This window comes from Gadus macrocephalus, chromosome 7 (assembly GCF_031168955.1).
Source record: "Gadus macrocephalus chromosome 7, ASM3116895v1".
In the NCBI taxonomy this organism is placed as follows: domain Eukaryota; kingdom Metazoa; phylum Chordata; class Actinopteri; order Gadiformes; family Gadidae; genus Gadus; species Gadus macrocephalus.
This window is the reverse complement of record NC_082388.1, coordinates 1,568,834-1,586,356: the sequence shown is the minus strand read 5'-3', so window position 1 is coordinate 1,586,356 and position 17,523 is coordinate 1,568,834. Positions and strand designations below refer to the sequence as shown.

Below are 17,523 nucleotides of genomic sequence, written 5' to 3'. Positions count from 1 at the left end.
GAATACAGAATGCGCCTGTTTGAGTTGACTGGGGATGATGATGGGGTATATGGTGTGTTTGAGTATGTTTAGGACTATGTTAGCATTAGAAAATGTCTTCGAGGTATAAGAAAGTGGGTGACATGATAGTAGTATTAAGTGTGTTTACTTTTCCTTTTTAAAATGTATTTTTGATAGGTTGTGTATGATATTAATATGTGTGTTGTTTTTAATTTTTATTTTTTCATATTCTAATGGTATATTTTGATACGTTATGCAGCACAGGTCTATGATGAGCATGTACAAAGTGGGGGCGTGGCTATGGAGACTGATGATTTAAAGGCCGTACAACCCGGACACAACTGGCTTTAAGAGTATGCCATCTATCTGGCCGGATTGAATCTGTCCTTCCTGCACATAGGAGAGGACAGTGAGTTGGAGGTGGACACTGCTATGAGAGATGACGGATGGCCTGTATCGACACAGATCCGTTTAAACCCTGCGTCGCTGGCTGTTCTGCGATTTACCACTGGCATCTGTGTGGTAGCCATCATCACAGTGCAGAAGCAAGCGGATTGCTGGGGATGCATGTGTGACTGTCCAAGTCAACGACGCCATTCCTGCATGCAAGGATCGACATATCATCACTACGAATCCCATTACGATGACATATGGGTTATGTTGGATAGATACCCCTTCCTGCTACTTTTAGAAACTGTTTTAAAGTACACTACAGGGCTAACTGTGTCCCCAGGAAAAATCTATAGCGTGGTCGATTCTATGCTATGTGATTTATTATGCGACACCTATGATACTGATAAACAGGATTTTGTAAGCAGCGAAGGGGTGTCCCCTAAACATCTGATTATGATGTATGCAGCCACGCAAATGTGGCGTACTACATTGTCGTAAGGTAAACCAAAGCCTGGTGTCAAGCGTCGTCTATAATGGGGATTTTGTTTTCTTATGCTTATGATGCGGATAGCAAATCTGTATCAGAGAGGCTAGCCGTTTTGATGTATGCTGCCATAGGAAATGATACGTTTGTCCATCATAATGCTTATATCAAATGTATGTATAAGGATTGGAATGATTTGGTCATAAAATTCTCGTATGATAAGCCTACTGATCTAATGTTAGCTGAAATATTTAACCATTTCTCAGACGGGGAGTGTTTTACCGTCGGACATGTCATGTGTATATGTGCATTTGTATCGGTTGTCTTGAAGTTGAACAATGCTGCAAAAGCAGAGTGTCTTAGAACTGCTCGAATGATGTCTTGTAAAATGGTGCAGAAAAATAAAACTGCCTGTAAGCTATATCTGAGCATTGTTTTGAGCGGGCAGACATTTTAAATAAAAGGATGGATATCTCTGATCAGTGTTTCAGTATTCGTTTTTTGTCGCAGTCATACGACATGGATAAACTGCTGCACAAGACTTATTATGACCCCGCTGGACCAGGGGGTTACGGCGGTATCAATAAACTACGAACGACCCTCGAGCATAGTGAGGTTGCAATACCACCACTAAAATATATTAAGAAATGGCTGCTGAAGCAGGATCCCTGCATGCACCTGCACCGATACATTTCCGCAGAATATTGAGAGTATTGGTTAGCGGAGTAGATAGACAGTTCCAGGCTGATTTAGTGGATATGTCAGAGTATGCACACGAAAATGATGGTGTGCATTTTCTGCTGATGTGCATCGATGTATTCTCAAAACATGCCTGGGTTCGCCCATTACCGTCCAAGAGGGCTATTGACGTCGGTAAAGCTTTTGGTGATATTCTCAGCGAAGGGCGTATCCCCGAGAAGCTGCAGACTGACGCGGGCAAAGAATTTTACAACAAGACCTTTCAGCGTTTGATGGAGCGGTAAAACGTTAAACATTTCTCTACATCTAACGAGACCAAGGCCAGTATAGTTGAGCGCTTCAACAGGACTCTGAAAACCAACATGTGGCGATATTTAACAGCGGCCAACTCCAAACGATATGTGGATAAACTACAGGATATGGTCCATGCTTATAACCATTCATACCATAGATCGATAAAAATGACCCCGGTCAGCGTTGATAAAGATAATGAGTAAACTGTGTTTAATACACTATACAAAACCACTCAAGAGCCGATGGTCGTGTTTAGATACGATGTTGGTGACACGATTAGAATTTCAAAAGTCAGAGCTACATTTCGAAAAGGATATGAGCAGACATTTACAGATGAATATTTTGTAATATCACAGCGCATAGCGAGGTGTCCTCCTGTCTACAAGCCTATGCTGGTGCCCCTGTCCAGGGAACATTTTATGAGAAAGAGCTACAAAAAGTTATCGTGTCTAAAAACAAAGTGTATAAAATAGAAAAGATTATAGATAGAAAAAGGGCGGGGTCTAAGAATCTACTATATGTCAAATGGTTGGGATGGCCGGATGCATTCAATTATGGGTTTCTGAAAAGGCACTAGTTGAAGCGTAAAGAGACATACAATACAGTATAGCCAGAGTGTACGATGGATAAGGAGGTGTCTGGGGGTTTCTATGTGACTCTGGCGAGTAATGCATCGCTAGGGATCTATCCGCAAAATAAGATATGGAATTTTAGAACTAAATTAGCAAAAGCTATACACACCAAGCAGCCCTATGAAGTAGGCCTAATAGTACCCATGCAGCTGGCAAAGCTTTCCTGCCGAGGACGCTACGATAACCGTTAACAATGGTAAAACGGCTCAGAGGACATCATGTCTATTAGTTGGTGGGCTTTATGATAGTATCGGTACGTTATTACTGCAAATCAACAAGACTTTGGCCAAATATGTTACCTTCGGTAGCGTTATACTACATCATGAAGGTTTTAGAAACCGCATATACGTAGAAGGAGACGATCACCTAACTATCGTCTTTAGAGGGAAACTGGCTAACTATCCTGGGTTTCAATGCAGGGGTCCAGCAACCAGCCCATAAGTCGAAGGCTGCATATGCCCCCCACCCCACCGACATTCACGGGGGTTGTTACAACATGTTTATTTATAGCGACATTGTCGACCATCAGTTGGTAGGAGATAGTTATGTCCCCCTGCTAAGGAGTATTAATATAACCGACACTAGCAAGAGACACTGCATTCACATGTTCGACAAGCCGCATTACGTACACGTTTCCCGAGACACTCTTGGAGATATTGAAATCGATCTAAAGTCTGACCAGAATACAAATCTATCGGGATGAGTGGGTATAGACCGCCTTACGACGAGAACAAATATGTTCAGTATTATTTAAACCAAGCAGGGAGTGGGTTGCCTGGATATGAGGGTAGCAGTACACAATATGGCGCTGGCATCGGAGGGATGTTCCGCAGCCTCTTTAGAATGGCTATTCCGTTATTTAGGCGAGGGGTTAGCATAGCAAAGCCTCATCTGAAGACTGCTGCTAGACGTATTATAGGTGACGTGATGACCAACATAGCCCATGCTGCATCTACGCCCAAACAGCAGGGGTCAGGCATGAGGGTATATGCCGGAAGAGCAACAAAATATCCTCCTATAGGCTGTGGGCGTACCCGTGCACCGGCACAACGTCGTAAACAGAATAAAAGATTGGCATCTATCAAAAAAAGAGCCAAACCTAAAAGGATCAGGAAGGTGTCAAACCGTCGTTTTAGAGGGGCAGCTAACGATATATTCATTTAGACTAGAATAACAGGGGCTGAATAACAATGGCCTTGCTACATAGCATGTCCGAAGAATGCATCAAGAGCGAACTGGACCTCTTCTCACTGCCGCTGACGCAGACTTCGATAGAAAAAAGTACATGTATTGAAATACCCCCGCTATCGGCGCTAACAGATGGTGGTCCCATAGTTCTTTGTATCGGCCAGTAGCGAAAACTATATCGATCTAAACAATACGTATTTACACCTGCGGGCCAAGCAAGGGCGTAACCACGCATTCTTTGGGGGGGGTCGTGTTCCCCCCAATGTTGAGAAAATACTAACCTGTCCCCCCCAATATACAGAAGGATAAAATGTAAAATATATGTTCTCTTTTTATGAACCCTGTCAATGGATCGGTCTCTTGTTATGTCTTATTTATTTTCAATTTATTTCCGTTTGTTAAGTGTGTGAATCCCCCTCCTAATTGTACACTTGTGCGATTTAGTTTGAAACCACCTCGCGACTTTCTGCGTTGTCATGGTTACCCCACACTCTTTCTTCAGTGAGAGCCAAGAAAGTAAAGTTGAGTAATGGAGGATTTGAGGTTACCTAAAAAGCAGAAGAAACTGGACCAACAGCCAAGCATACGCAGTTTTCTTCAGACAGTAAGTAACTTGATACCGAGCTTTGAGTAAGCAAATAAAACGAGTAGCCTCGTAAAAGCAGAATATTAAATATAGCTCATGAAGGTCAGTCGCTGTTCTTTTGATAAAATGACATGGTTACGATGCAGGCAGCACAGAGAGAGAAGGAGAGAGACAGGCATGCTGAAAGCAGTGGCCAGACAGGGACATGCTCTGAACATGCAGGTGATCAGGTGAGTCATTTGAATGTAAGTAACGTTATTTAACGTGTTGGAGAGGAGGTAACGGACAATTTAAGGTTACTTAAAAAGCGGATAAAACTGGACCAGCAGCCGAGCGTACACGTTTTTTTCTTTCTCCAGACAATTAGTAGCTTGATACCGTGATAAATGTGTGAGCAAATAAAACGAGTAGCCTAATTAAAATATGAGTCGCTGTTTTTTCTGATAAAATGACGTGTGGTCACAATGCAGGCAGGTGTGTGTGTATGTGTGTGTGTGTGTGGGGGGGGGGGGGGGCGGGGCAGACATTACATTATTACATGCTTTGGGTATGTGGTCTTTTTCCATTGGAAGCTATCCTTTTTGCTACAGTACTACTGGAAGAGCATAATTGTAATTGGTAGGTGTGTTTAAGGTCAGTAAGCAACTAACCAAAACAAAGTGTGTGTGTATGTGTGTGTGTGTGTGGGGGGGGGGGGGGGGGGGGCGGGGCAGACATTACATTATTACACTATTCCTTTAGATGTGAATTCAAATGGTCAATGTAGTCCTCGAAACTAATGTCCACATTTTCATATATAAATATAGAATTGTAGGCAATGCACTTAACAAATAATAATAAAAAATTTGACCCCCCCAATGTCTAAACCATAGTTACGCCCTTGGGGCCAAGATTACTAATCCTGATGGAACAGACTTGGCTCCGGCGGCAGCCGTGGGACTGATTAACTATCCAGGATGCACGTTATTCTCCCAAGTAGATATTACTCTAGGTGATAGGCTTATCACCCAGTCGTCAAACACCTATCCGTACAGACGCATAATAGAATGCTTGCTAAACTATGGAAACGGGACATTAGACACCCAATTTGGCTGTGGTCTATTCCAGAAAGACACACACGGTCATATGGACGAGATTCTTCCTGGAGGCCTCAATCTAGGCTTAACGACTAGGAGTGAATATACGGGTCGAAGTCGTATCGTTGAACTGATATCCCCTATACATGTCGATATGTTTTTTCAGGAGAAACTGTTGATTAACGGAGTTGATCTCCGCATGAGATTCATTAGAGCAAAAAATTATTTCTGTCTCATGTCCGATGGTGCTGTGGAATACCGTGTCTCTATAGTGTCTGCAAATGTTTGCATTAAAAAGGTATCTATAGCCAGTACCGCAGGAAGTAGGGGTGCTGGGGGTGCTGCAGCACCCCCTGTCTGAGGCCCTGTCTTATCACAGAAAACGATCATTTCTAAAAACTCCGGCCAAAGTGGAGATTTCTGAAAACGCCGGTTATGTGTCGTGTCAACGGGGAGAAACAGGATTTTAGGTTCTGAAGCATCACATTATGCACCAGGAAATGCTTAACGTCATGTGAGCGCCCGCTGTACCGTATTGGTCTGAATATAAACACAAACCCCATTGTAAGACGACCTATATTTGGAAAAAAGATTTGAAGACCAGATCTTGTTTTTATAAATAAATAAATTGTATTCATTGAAATAATATACAAAAATAAAAAGGCATAGAATAAAACACTGCATTGCCACTAAACAGTAGTGCCAATCGGCCGTACTGAAGACTATTCCTGAAGGTGCGGCCACACCAGACGCGTATCTCGCGTACTTTTTACGCGAGATACGCGCATATAATGTTGCTTCACCATTTTGTGTCAAAAATTGTCGCATACGCGCAATACGCGCTATACCTGTCCCTGAGTGACTTCCACCTCCTGTCCACTGACAAGAACATATATACATATTAAGTTGTGTAACCTGACAAGCGGGACAGTCTGTTGTAGTAGTATCACTTAATATTACTGCTAACTGGTGCTACCGCTAACCGGCGCTAACTTTTTTCATAGTAGAACACAACCGATAGCTGAAGCCAAGCAAAATACACACACACATTATTCACTGATCTTACCAGGAACGCCAAAATCCTCTGCCACGTCGACCCACGCCCTCTCTGTTTTGTTCCTGTCCCTGTACGACACCATCGTGGTGTCGTACAGGACAGGACGGCCGCACACGGCGACGATGATATTTTGATCCACCTCCATTTCTGTTCGTGTAGTGTCTGTAGTGTTGATCAGCAGAGAAATAGTCCACCAAGACGTTGAGGTTGCTCAGAGACTCTGTCCATGCAAGTGAACGGAGCGTTCCCTCTTCGTCATAACTATCAAACCAAACATCCTTCACATTCACCGAGCGAACATTATGAAAGTAAAATGCACATTTCTCGCTAGAAATGTTTCCATAAAAGCATTTAATGGCGTAACTATGTTACTATTTCCACACTGAATAAAGAAAGATGTCGGCCGTATGCTTCTGTCCAAGCTCACTACTCTCTGCCAGTGACGTCGGGTCAAGCTCAACGCTGATTGGGCAATACGGCTAATCGTCGATCTAGCATCTAGGAACGATTGCTCTTTCTTGGGTCCCCGGATGTTAACACTGTACACTGAATTTTGATGGTGACTTTGGCGGACTGAATTTTTGGACGTTGAAAATATTTGAGTTGAATATTTTAACGTTGAATTTTTTAACGTTGAATTTTTTAACATTGAAAAATAAAGGTGAACATGATATATTGAAAATGTAAAGAGTTAAATTCATAGGCAAAAAATTCAGATAGGTTATTTCAATGCATAAATATTCAGTGCTTATAATTCAATGTGTTTTTATTTTCAAAACCCGATGGCACAGATTTACTTCCATAAATAATGCAACTAATAGTTAACTGACAGTTAGTTGAATGCATGCTACGTGTACAAAACAACATCTACTAATAGCGCAACTTATAGTTAACAGACAGTTAGTTGAATCCATGTTTCTTATCTGTTGAACAAGCTCTGTCAAATATCAACTAACCATCTACTAATAGTGCAACTTATAGTTACCTTACAGTTAGTTGAATACATGTTGCTTATCAGTTGAGATAGTTCGGTTGAATGTCAACTCATTCACAGTTGACATGCAACTGAATATCTACTGATGGCTTGTTGAGTGTCAACAGTGGACTATCAAACTAAAGTGTTACCGAAATAGGAAACATGCAACACAATAAAACCCATTGTGGAGCCGTGGCCATGCAGGGAAAGTTAATGATGTGTTTTAGTGCTCTGCTGCCCCCCTCTAGTCTAAAGAGGGGACTCTGGGGGGGGGGGGGGGCTTCCCATCAGTGTGCAGAGGGGGGCCCCCACCAGGGTGGCTCTGGGGGTCAGCTGTTTGGGTGGGGGGCCACAGCAGAGGCCACAGGTCGTGGGGGGGATGGGGGGGGAGACGGAAGGTTATGGTGGGGGTCAGGGTGAGGGTTAGGGTTATGGGGAGACCTGGTGGTGGATGAGGTTATGGTGGGGTAGGTACCATACAAGACGTGAGGGGCGTGGTCCTAGAAGTGTCTGTTGAGATATCTGAGTGTGTCCTGTTGTGGTCTGGATAGGTAGCAGGAGAAGTGGATGTCTGGGACATAGATGGTGTCTTGGGGATAGCGCTCTGAGGCCTTACTGCAGAGTGCAAGGAGCTGGCCCGCTGCCCTCCCACCCCCAGGCTCCATGTTGTTAAGGCCCAGAGAGAGCTCCACCATTTGAGTGTCCGGGTTAACGGGGCTTTGATCTAAAGGCAAACCCAGACCCTAGCCTCTGAAGAAGTTGGAATACACAGAACGTCAGGCCTTTTTAGAAAAAAAAACCTCCCCTCTATTATTTATTATTTCATTCATTTCAACCTGTTATTTCAAAGACCCATTTTTTATGCCATCTGTTTTTTATCTGTTTCTTTCATTTATTTATTTTAGGTGACCATCCTGGTACATATTTTGAGCTGAACAGCACTCTTTTATTCCTTTTATTCCTTTTGATTTCCTTTTGACACGTGGGCCTCACCAGGCCCCAGACCTTCGGTGCGGCTCTGGACGAGGCCCAACGGGCCGAGGTCGCCCTCTTCCCCCGACCCGGTCAGCAGCCTTCCACGGAGGAGGGGGGCCAGGACCGGTCCGGTCCGGCCAAGCGCCGCCGCCATCACTGTGGTGCCCGGGGGGACGCGGCCGGGGCAGCCCTCTCCCGGGGCACTAAGACAGTGGCCTTCCAGTCCGGGCGGGACGAGAACCGGAACACGAGGCCACGGGACCTGGAACCGCCACAGTGTCTGCCGTCGGACTGCGGCTGTTACTAATGTGTCGCCGTCAACCGACACGGCGTGGACACGCTCGCCATGGAGGTCAACGTGACCAGACACCCAGGCCGGCACGAGGAGAATGACGCAGAGGAAGTCGGCGAAGTCACCACAGTCGGCGTCCGGACTCCGGACGAGGATTAAGGGGCGGACCGAGGAGTCCGTGGACGGATCCGGGGACGATCAAGGCAGGAAGTCGATCACACCGGACGTCAGTAGACGCAGGAGTCCCATCCCGGAGACGGGGGCAGGACATCCGTTCAGGACGATGTGGAGGAGGCCGGCGGTGCCATGGAAACCCGTCGAGCCTCGCGTTGACGCCAGGAAGCCCGCGGCGGACGCTCGCCGGAGGGTCAACGTGGCGAGCAACAAGATCGACCCACGGAAATGGGCGGACATCCTGGCCAAGGTCCGCGGTAAAACCGGTCAGAACGGCGTCACGGCGGCGAACCAGTCCGACAGAAGCAAACGTCAGAGAAAAGGCGGACGTTTATCGGAAAGACCGCGATATCGGAGGGGAACCGCCACCGCCACTGAGGTTAGCGGGGTCCCGCTGGAGGAATCCAGTAGGGATATTAGCGGGATTCGCCAAGCGGTTGGCCGCTTGGCGAATCCCGCTCATATCCCGCTCATAAGATTGTTGGACAACCACTTCAGGAGCTTCGGCAAAGAATACTTCCACGTATGACAACAGCAGGCTGAGGTTGGCAAAAAACATCACCTCAAACACTAGTCATGTTTTGTATATTGAATACAGGTTATTGCCCTCAGGAAGGAGATACGAGGTACCACCTTTCAAGAAGGTTAGACTAAAAAAGTATTTCGTCCATCAATCGACTGTGAAGCTAAACCGGAGATAGGCGAAGTGGTGGACAATGTGCTCTCGACTATATGTACCCATGTATGTAAATATGTTGTGTTTCAATGTGTCATGTCAATGTGTGTAATTCATGTTTTCTGTTTTTACATGCAACGGCTGATGGGACGCAAGACAAATTTCAGCACTGCTGACGAATAAAGTTCATATCATATCATCACGGTGACGCCGGCGCTGGAATGAGGGAGAGGGGGAAAGAGGGAGAGAGGGAGAGGGGGAGAAAGAGAAGGGAGGGAGAGTGGGAGAGGGGGAGATAGGGAGAGAGGGACGGGAGAGAGAGGGAGAGAGGCAGAGAAGGAGGGGGGAGAGAAGGAGAGAGGAAGCGGGGGAGAGAGGGAGAGAGGGAGGTAGGGAGAGAGGGAGAGGGGGAGGGGGAGAGCAAAGGAGAGAGAGATGGGGGGAGAGAGGGAGGAGAGGGGAGATGGAGGGAGAGGGAGAGTCTCTTATCCTCACTCTCTCTGTTGTATTCAGGGAATGGGTTATCCTAGCGATTGTTAGTGCTTGGCACTTGGTTCTCACATCCTTACTGCACCGACAGAGATATATAGTTGTTTCTTTCATCTTTGACTTATTATAGGCGTCTGCTAAACGCCCTTAATTCACTAATAAAACAAAAATCATCGGCTGAACACACGAGAACATTCAGTTGGATCCACTGAGTTGTTTATTGCAATTATGCTTCATTAACAAATAAGACAGAAAAATAGTCCCTTACATGTACACAATAAACATGAGGACATAAACAATAGAAGCAGCAGACTTTACAAATCATCAACAGGTGTGCACGTATGTGTGCACAAAAAATCAAGATTCGGTTTAAAGTAATTTACAACATGCAACATTATCCCATAGACCTCTTGGTTATTATGATTCAAATATAAAATCTGCCTTAAATCAGGTTGTAAATCTTAAGACCAAAACTGGTGACGTCTGAAATTACACAAAGATTTCAAATAATAAATGTGCTTCTCTAACTATGGGAGATATTAAAAGTCTTTTCATGGTTTATCATGCTATACTTTAAAGAAGTGAGAGAGAGAGAGAGAGAGAGAGAGAGAGAGAGAGAGAGAGAGAGAGAGAGAGAGAGAGAGAGAGAGAGAGAGAGAGAGAGAGAGAGAGACTATAACTGCCAAAGAGACACTGGGCCCTATTTTAACGGTCTGAAACGCAAGTGGGAAGCGAAAAGCGCAAGTAGCTTTGTGGGCGGTTCTACGGCGCTATCGCTATTTTACAGGCGGATAAATGACATTTGCGTCGCGGAGCAAGTGTCAAAAGGGTTGGTCTGAAGCAGCCTAGTTACCCGTAGGTGTGGTTTGGGCGTAACGTCCAACAAACCAATGAGAGTGCCAGCTCCCATCCCCTTTAAGAGCCATGAGCGCATTTGAATCGGACGAGTTGATATTTTGACAGCGCGTCTGCAGTCTCCGATGAGACAGATGCACATGAATTTCAAACTGCAAATGGCTCAGTTTATTGCCAAATAATATGGCCTAATTCACACATGGAATAAGGGGTTTTCTTCCACAACTTCAGAAATACTGAGCCCTCAAATTAATTTCGGCAAAGAAAACGTATATGATATAACATATGATATGCGGTAACTGTGGTTCTATTTAATGATATACGCAATACATTATAAACATTGTTTCTTATCAGTATTGTATGCTATCCTAATATGCATGTGTCCCCGCGGTAATAGACATTGCCATTGATTGTATTATGCGTTACGTGTTTAGTTTGTGTGTGTTTAAACAAAGCACACACACACGCCCGCATTCATTCATTCTTTTTAACACTCACTGGCGGTAAAACAATGTTTTTCACGATCAAATACTCATCAATCCTAAAAGTTATGGGCATGTAGGCCTACACGATGTCTCTGTCAAGAAAATATGTGTTTGCTGTACGGTGTTTGCAGATGCATTGATTTAAAAGTACAACTTATTACCGCTGCATCAGCTGTTCTTTCCCAAATAATTTACCAAGAATGTGCGGCTAGGTAGATGGGAGAAGCAAAGTGTATGCGCGAGGTGCACAAGCAATCCGTATGCATCGCATGCGCATGTATGCATGCGCCCTTAAAATAGCATCTGAACAACGCGCCACTGACTTTAAACCAGGTATTTCCTGGTCAGTAGCGCAATGGTATTCAGAAACGGCAAAATACCGTTTGCGCCAGAACACGCCTCCTCCTTCCGCCGAACCGCCCCTTGGGGCGCATGATCAATCCCTAATTTACCGGCGAGTGGCGGTGGTGGGAAAAGAACGCTCTGCGCCAGTTGTAAACTAGCAACGACACATGCGCCAGTGACTAAGTCACTTGCGCCAGATGCAAGATAGGGCCCACTGAGTCTTCAGCCCTCTCAATGTGTGTGTATGTGTGAGTGTGTTTTTGTGTATGTGTGTTTTTGTGTGTGTGCGCGTGTGTATGTCTGTGTGTGTTTTTTTGTGTGTGTGTGTATGTGTGTGTTTTTTTATTTTTTTTATGTCTGTGTGTGTGTTTTTAGTGTATGTGTGTGTGTGTGTGTGTGTGTTTGTGAGAGAGAGACTATAACTGCCACAGAGACAGAGTCATCAGTCCTCTCAGTGTGTGTGTGTGTGTGTGTGTGTGTGTGTGTGTGTGTGTGTGTGTATGTATGTATGTATGTGTGTGAATGTGTATGTGTGTGTTAGTGTGTGTGAACGTGTATGTGTGTGTGTGCGTGCGTGCGTGCGTGCTTGCGTGTGTGTGTGTATGTGTGTGTCTGTGTGTGTGTGTGCGTGTGTGTGTATGTGTGTGTGTGTGTCTGTGTATGTGTGTGTGTGTGTGTGTGTGCGTGTGTGTGTGCGTGCGTTGGTGTTTGTGTGCGCCGGGGGCGGAGGGGTCTTTTTAACAAACAAACACTTTTTAACACCCCCCCCCCCCATTTTTCTACAAAGGATCACAGAGACGCTGCCCCCCCAGAACGTGATGACGTGAACCCCCCAGAACCCCGAGAGGGACTGAGACCAGGAGCCCCAGGAGCCCCAGGAGCCCCGGGAGCCCCAGGAGCCCCAGGAGCCCCGGGAGCCCCGGGAGCCCCAGAGACGCTGACCCCGACCATACCCAGAACCCCGGGAGGAGGTCCTCCTGGGTGAAGGAGGACCAGAAGGTGTGGAGGTGTGTCAGTGTGTCTGAGGACCCTCCTCCACCTGGGGACACTCTGTAGAAGGACAGAGAGCCAGCAGGCCGGTCCAGATACACTCCTACTCTGGTGGAGCCAGCGGGGCGGAGGGGGAGGACTGTCTCTCTACCGTTGTACCGGGCAGAGCAACCATCATCAGAACAATAAAGACCCCAGGACTTGTTGTTCCGTCCAAGCCTGCTGTCACCACCCCCTCCTCTCCTTGTGATTCCTCTGTATGTCACTCCTATAACAACCCCTCCTTCCCTCTCTACCTCCCAGTAACAGCGGCCAGTCAGAGCCTCTCTACCCAACACCTGGGGCCAGTAGTCAAATCTGTCTGGGTGATCCGGATACGACTGGTCCACTCCAACCGCCGTCACCTTCCTGTTGTCCTCAGACAGAGAGAGTCGTCTGTGGGCCGTGTTGGGGTCCAGTGTGAGGTCACAGCCATCTGAGGGAGAACCAGACATGATGAGCTGCTGAACCATTCTTCATCCTCATCATCATCATCACTAGTACTGTTCTCCTACGCTCTATGTACATATACATAGATCTGAACACATACATACATATACATCAGTGGCGGCTGGTGGTTTTTAAAGTGAGGGAGGAAGGACTGCGCGCTTGGTTGCCATTGGCCTGCTTGCACTGTTGGTGTATGGTGGCATAAGAATGTGAGACTCAAGTTGTTTCAGGGTGTTTTGGTGAACTACAAAATAGCAGGGAGGGAGTTATGTGAACAAAATGTATACAAAGCCACCAGTGGCATCACTGTAATTTGAGAAGGAAAGGATGCAAAGCATATTAGTCAAATCAGGCCTACTATTGATTTGTAAAAGTAAATAAAAAAATCTGGGCCTATTATTGGGCCTATTTTTGCCCTCACTGACTGAAGTTATGTTATGTTTATGTTTATTTTCAGTTACAATTGCTTGTAATGCTACCAGTAAGTCATGCGTACCTAGCAAACCATGTAGCACTCACAACACTGACGTTGCCATTACTTCTGATGACCTTGATTTTGGGAAGTGGTCTACCTCTTTCTGAATGAATGGAATGGTTTTTGTAATAAGACGTTAACAATGTCCTCCGTCTCCAATGTTTCCATTGTGCATTTAGGATCTCGCTATCGCAGATTTCACTTGCTCTGCGTCTCTCAGACTGAGCACCGCGGCAATGCAGACCGGGTTTGTTATCGACAGCGTTGCCAGATTGGGCAGATTTCCCGCCCAATGATAATTTTTCCAGCCTAACATGGTTAAAAGTAGCCCAATTGGGTGGGAAAACGGACCAATCTGGTAACACTGCTCAACATCCAGGGATCCTGCTTATTGGTTCATAGCGCAGACGGATCGATTTTTGCCCGAATCAGACCCCTTAAGGTCCCACCCACTCAGAGGAGGATTTTCCTCCTCTCTCCCATTGAAACCCATGTTATCCACCGGCCGCCAGTACTTTCGGGAAAATGAATGGGAGTCAACGGCGGCGGAGGGAGGACGTTCCTCCCTGAAGTAATTGTCAATAGGCGATAGGGGGTGCTAATGTCCCTTTACCCAGGGAAACGAACATTATATATTCAAAGGCAATAAAGTAGTCATATTTAAGGGCATTAATTCATTACAATAGTTGGGGCAATCTACATTTTTTATTCTCAACAATGTTAGGGAGGATCTTCCTCCCTCTCCTCAATGGAGAAGCCTCCACTGATATACATATGTACACATTCATAGATACACACACCTCAACAATAACGTTATGAAAACATCCACAACAATATTATGAATGTATCAACAACAGTCTTATGATTACATCAACAAAAATATTATGAATACATCAACAACAAAGATCCCTTCTTGGATCCAGATCTTACCAAAGACAAGCAGCTCAGCGGTGTGATTGGCCGTGCCAGCGCTGTTGCTCGTTGTGCAGCAGACCGTGTTCACGCCATACCTCACCCCTCTGACGAAGAGGAACCCCCTCTCCACCCAGGCATCTGATTGGTCGTCTACGCCGCCCCTCTCCAGGGGCCTGCCGTTGTGGAGCCACTCTACTTGGGGCTCCGGCGTGCCGCCGGCGTGGCAGGTATAGCTGGCCGTTTGGCCCACGGGCAACACGTGGGTAGAGGAGTGGAACTCTGTGATGCTGGGGGCCTCCTCCTCCTCCTCCGTGGGCATCACTGAACCTGAAGAAACCAGGAGGAGAGGAGTGAACGTCTACAACACGGATCTAGAGATGCAGCGTCAGACACTCCCTTCACACTCTACTAACACCTGTCCACTAGAGGGCAACCCAGGGGATTCACACCCAGTATTCTCGCCTGCCTTTTCATACATGATTGAGTATCACAGCAGTGTCTACAAAGATTACCCAGGGAGGGGAAGTCACTCCAGTGCAGAGATTAACGAGTTGGGGGCGGAGCTTGCAGTAGATAATGCAAAACCGTTCAGCAGCTCAAATAGAAACTAGTGCAAGTTAACCCAGAAAGGGTTGACCCTTGTGACCAGACCTTAGGAGACCACAATAGAAACCTGACCTCAGTAGACCACAATAGAAACCTGACCTCCGTAGACCACAATAGAAACCTGACCTCAGTAGACCACAATAGAAACCTTACCTTAGTAGACCTAAACACATCCAACAACCTTTCAACTATTAAAGTGTATTTACTGTGTCTACGGCACAGAGAACAGAAAGTAGGAATCGTCTCCACTCATGAACACAAACAAAGTCTACGGACCCTCTTTGTTCCGCTCAGCCTCCAGATGATCCAGGTCTACGCTCTTCTCACAGATCCAGTGGTGCAGTCTGTTACACGGTTCTTCAGACCAGCCGTCCTCCCCTGCTACGACACAGTCTCTTGCTCCGCCGTCATCGCGTGGTTTAACGTGTCTCCAACTGAGAACCACGAGGAGGAGACAGTGGAGGTCAGTCTGTCACTCTCAGAGAAGAGATGCTGCGGAGTAGAGTCTTCAGCCTTACCTTGAGGTCATGGGGGTACCATCCACCCACTTGAGGGTCCCCTCTGTCTCTCGATCACTCAGTCCAATCCAGGAAGAACCCATCAATCTGCTGACAAACGCCTGTTTCCAAAGGTAATAGCATCTGTTTTTATGATAACACAGATGAACACACACACAAACACTCAGTCACACACACCCATACACACACACAATCTCTCCCTCTCTCTCTTTCTCACACTCACACAATGTCTCTCTCTCTCACTCACACAATGTGCCCCTCCCACTCACTCACACACACACACACACACACACACACACACACACACACACACACACACACACACACACACACACACACACACACACACACACACACACACACACACACACACACACACACACACACACACACACACACACCAGTTCTTCTCTGCTGTTGATGACCACCAGGTCTGCCTTTCTCTGCAGACAGTCTTCTCTACTGGCCTTCCAGCCCTTCTTAGTAGTAGAAATAAGGTAGAGACTCTTGTCGTAAAGCATCCAGCCCTGAAGTGTCAATTCCTCTGTTGAATTTAAAAGAACATCCTGAACAAACAGAGAACAGCTTATCTTACCGTCATCGTTACGGACAAACAACCCTGAGACCTGACCTTAACAGACCACATAGAAGCATGACCTTAATAGACGACAATAGAAACCTGACCTTAGTAGACCACAATATGAATCACAGAAGCAGAAGGTGTTTTTTTAATGAATGTTAATGACGAGATTGATTTAATAACTTGGATAAAACCCTCACCGAGTTCATCCAGTAAGTGCTCTCTCCCCTCCCTCCAGGGTGACGGTGAGTCTAGGATAGGACAGAGGAATACAGAAGATATGAGCTCTAAAACAGAATGACATCGTCCCTAAACATCACAGGACCCACAGCCAACCAAACACAAAGTCCATAATATTAATACTAATTAAAATAGCAATACCTACAGTTATCAATATCATTATCGTTGCTATTGTTACAATTATTCATATTAGTATCTGTAAAGTCTTAACACATAATCTAACAAATACAATAACGATCATTATCATTGCTATTATTACAACTAGAGGTTGAGCGTGCGCATTGCACGCTCAACCTCTAGTTGTAATTAAACAAATTTCTGAGTGCATAATATCATAACATTTTGCCTATAATGTTACTATGTATAACATTTAGGTTCAGCTATAACGTAATGAAGCAAGCATAATAATTTTCTCTTCACGTTATGAAGCAAGCATCTTTTGCCCGCCAACGGTGCTTTATGCCAATTCATTCTCAACCACGGCCGAGGTAACCACGTAGCATGTCTTTACCTGTTGTGGAAGAGGGAGGGACGTCGGAGAACCAGACGCAGTCGATTCATTATATTGTAATGACCACGGAAGAGGCAGTGAATGAAGTATTGATTAGACCGCGATTTATTAGATACCTTTGCTAATAAACCGTTGGAAAACACAAAGACCGGTTACCATAGCACCGGTAACCTTCCGCGAGCCGGGCATATCAAACTGTTTATTGCCCTGCCTTGAGGTGATTATTCCGTTTATTCTACTTCGCGCCGGCCAACATAATAAAACAATTCAAATACTTTAATAATTAGCCTTTTTCTTATTCGTATTGCATGCTTATTAAATGTATACTCTGTTTAAGTTCATCTCCCTCGAAAAGTAGTTCCCTTTAGAACTACGGTGAATAACGTTAGCTCAGCTGTAGGTAACTCGTTTCTATAGCAACCACACAAGGCTGGATCTGATCACTAGTTTAATAACGTAGTTGCTACATTCGTATCAAGTCGGCTTTAATGACGATCGATCAAACATGCACAAACATGCACAT

The 17,523-nt window shown here is 45.6% G+C and overlaps 3 protein-coding genes across 24 annotated transcripts in view; 1 reads left to right on the top strand and 2 right to left on the bottom strand.

Moving 5' to 3' along the window:
* Positions 1–17,523, top strand: part of LOC132460630 (NACHT, LRR and PYD domains-containing protein 3-like) — a 521,671-nt gene that overhangs the window by 355,909 nt on the left and 148,239 nt on the right. The gene's annotated exons all lie outside the window — the stretch shown is intronic.
* The window catches only part of LOC132460633 (NACHT, LRR and PYD domains-containing protein 12-like), a 272,380-nt gene that overhangs the window by 237,873 nt on the left and 16,984 nt on the right, over positions 1–17,523 (bottom strand). The window lies entirely within an intron of this gene.
* The window catches only part of LOC132460662 (tripartite motif-containing protein 16-like), a 60,579-nt gene continuing 53,604 nt past the window's right edge, over positions 10,549–17,523 (bottom strand). Inside the window, exons 2-7 of one of the 3 annotated variants that reach the window (XM_060055488.1) lie at positions 16,450–16,500; positions 16,059–16,213; positions 15,670–15,770; positions 15,428–15,585; positions 14,561–14,872; positions 10,549–13,141 (exon numbers count right to left, since the gene is read on the bottom strand). In XM_060055488.1, the coding sequence (XP_059911471.1) occupies positions 12,456–13,141; positions 14,561–14,872; positions 15,428–15,585; positions 15,670–15,770; positions 16,059–16,190 (1,389 nt within the window). In that variant the 5' untranslated portion in view covers positions 16,191–16,213; positions 16,450–16,500 and the 3' untranslated portion in view covers positions 10,549–12,455. The remainder of the gene's footprint in view (positions 13,142–14,560; positions 14,873–15,427; positions 15,586–15,669; positions 15,771–16,058; positions 16,214–16,449; positions 16,501–17,523) is intronic. The other 2 variants (XM_060055489.1, XM_060055487.1) reach the window with 2 other exon arrangements.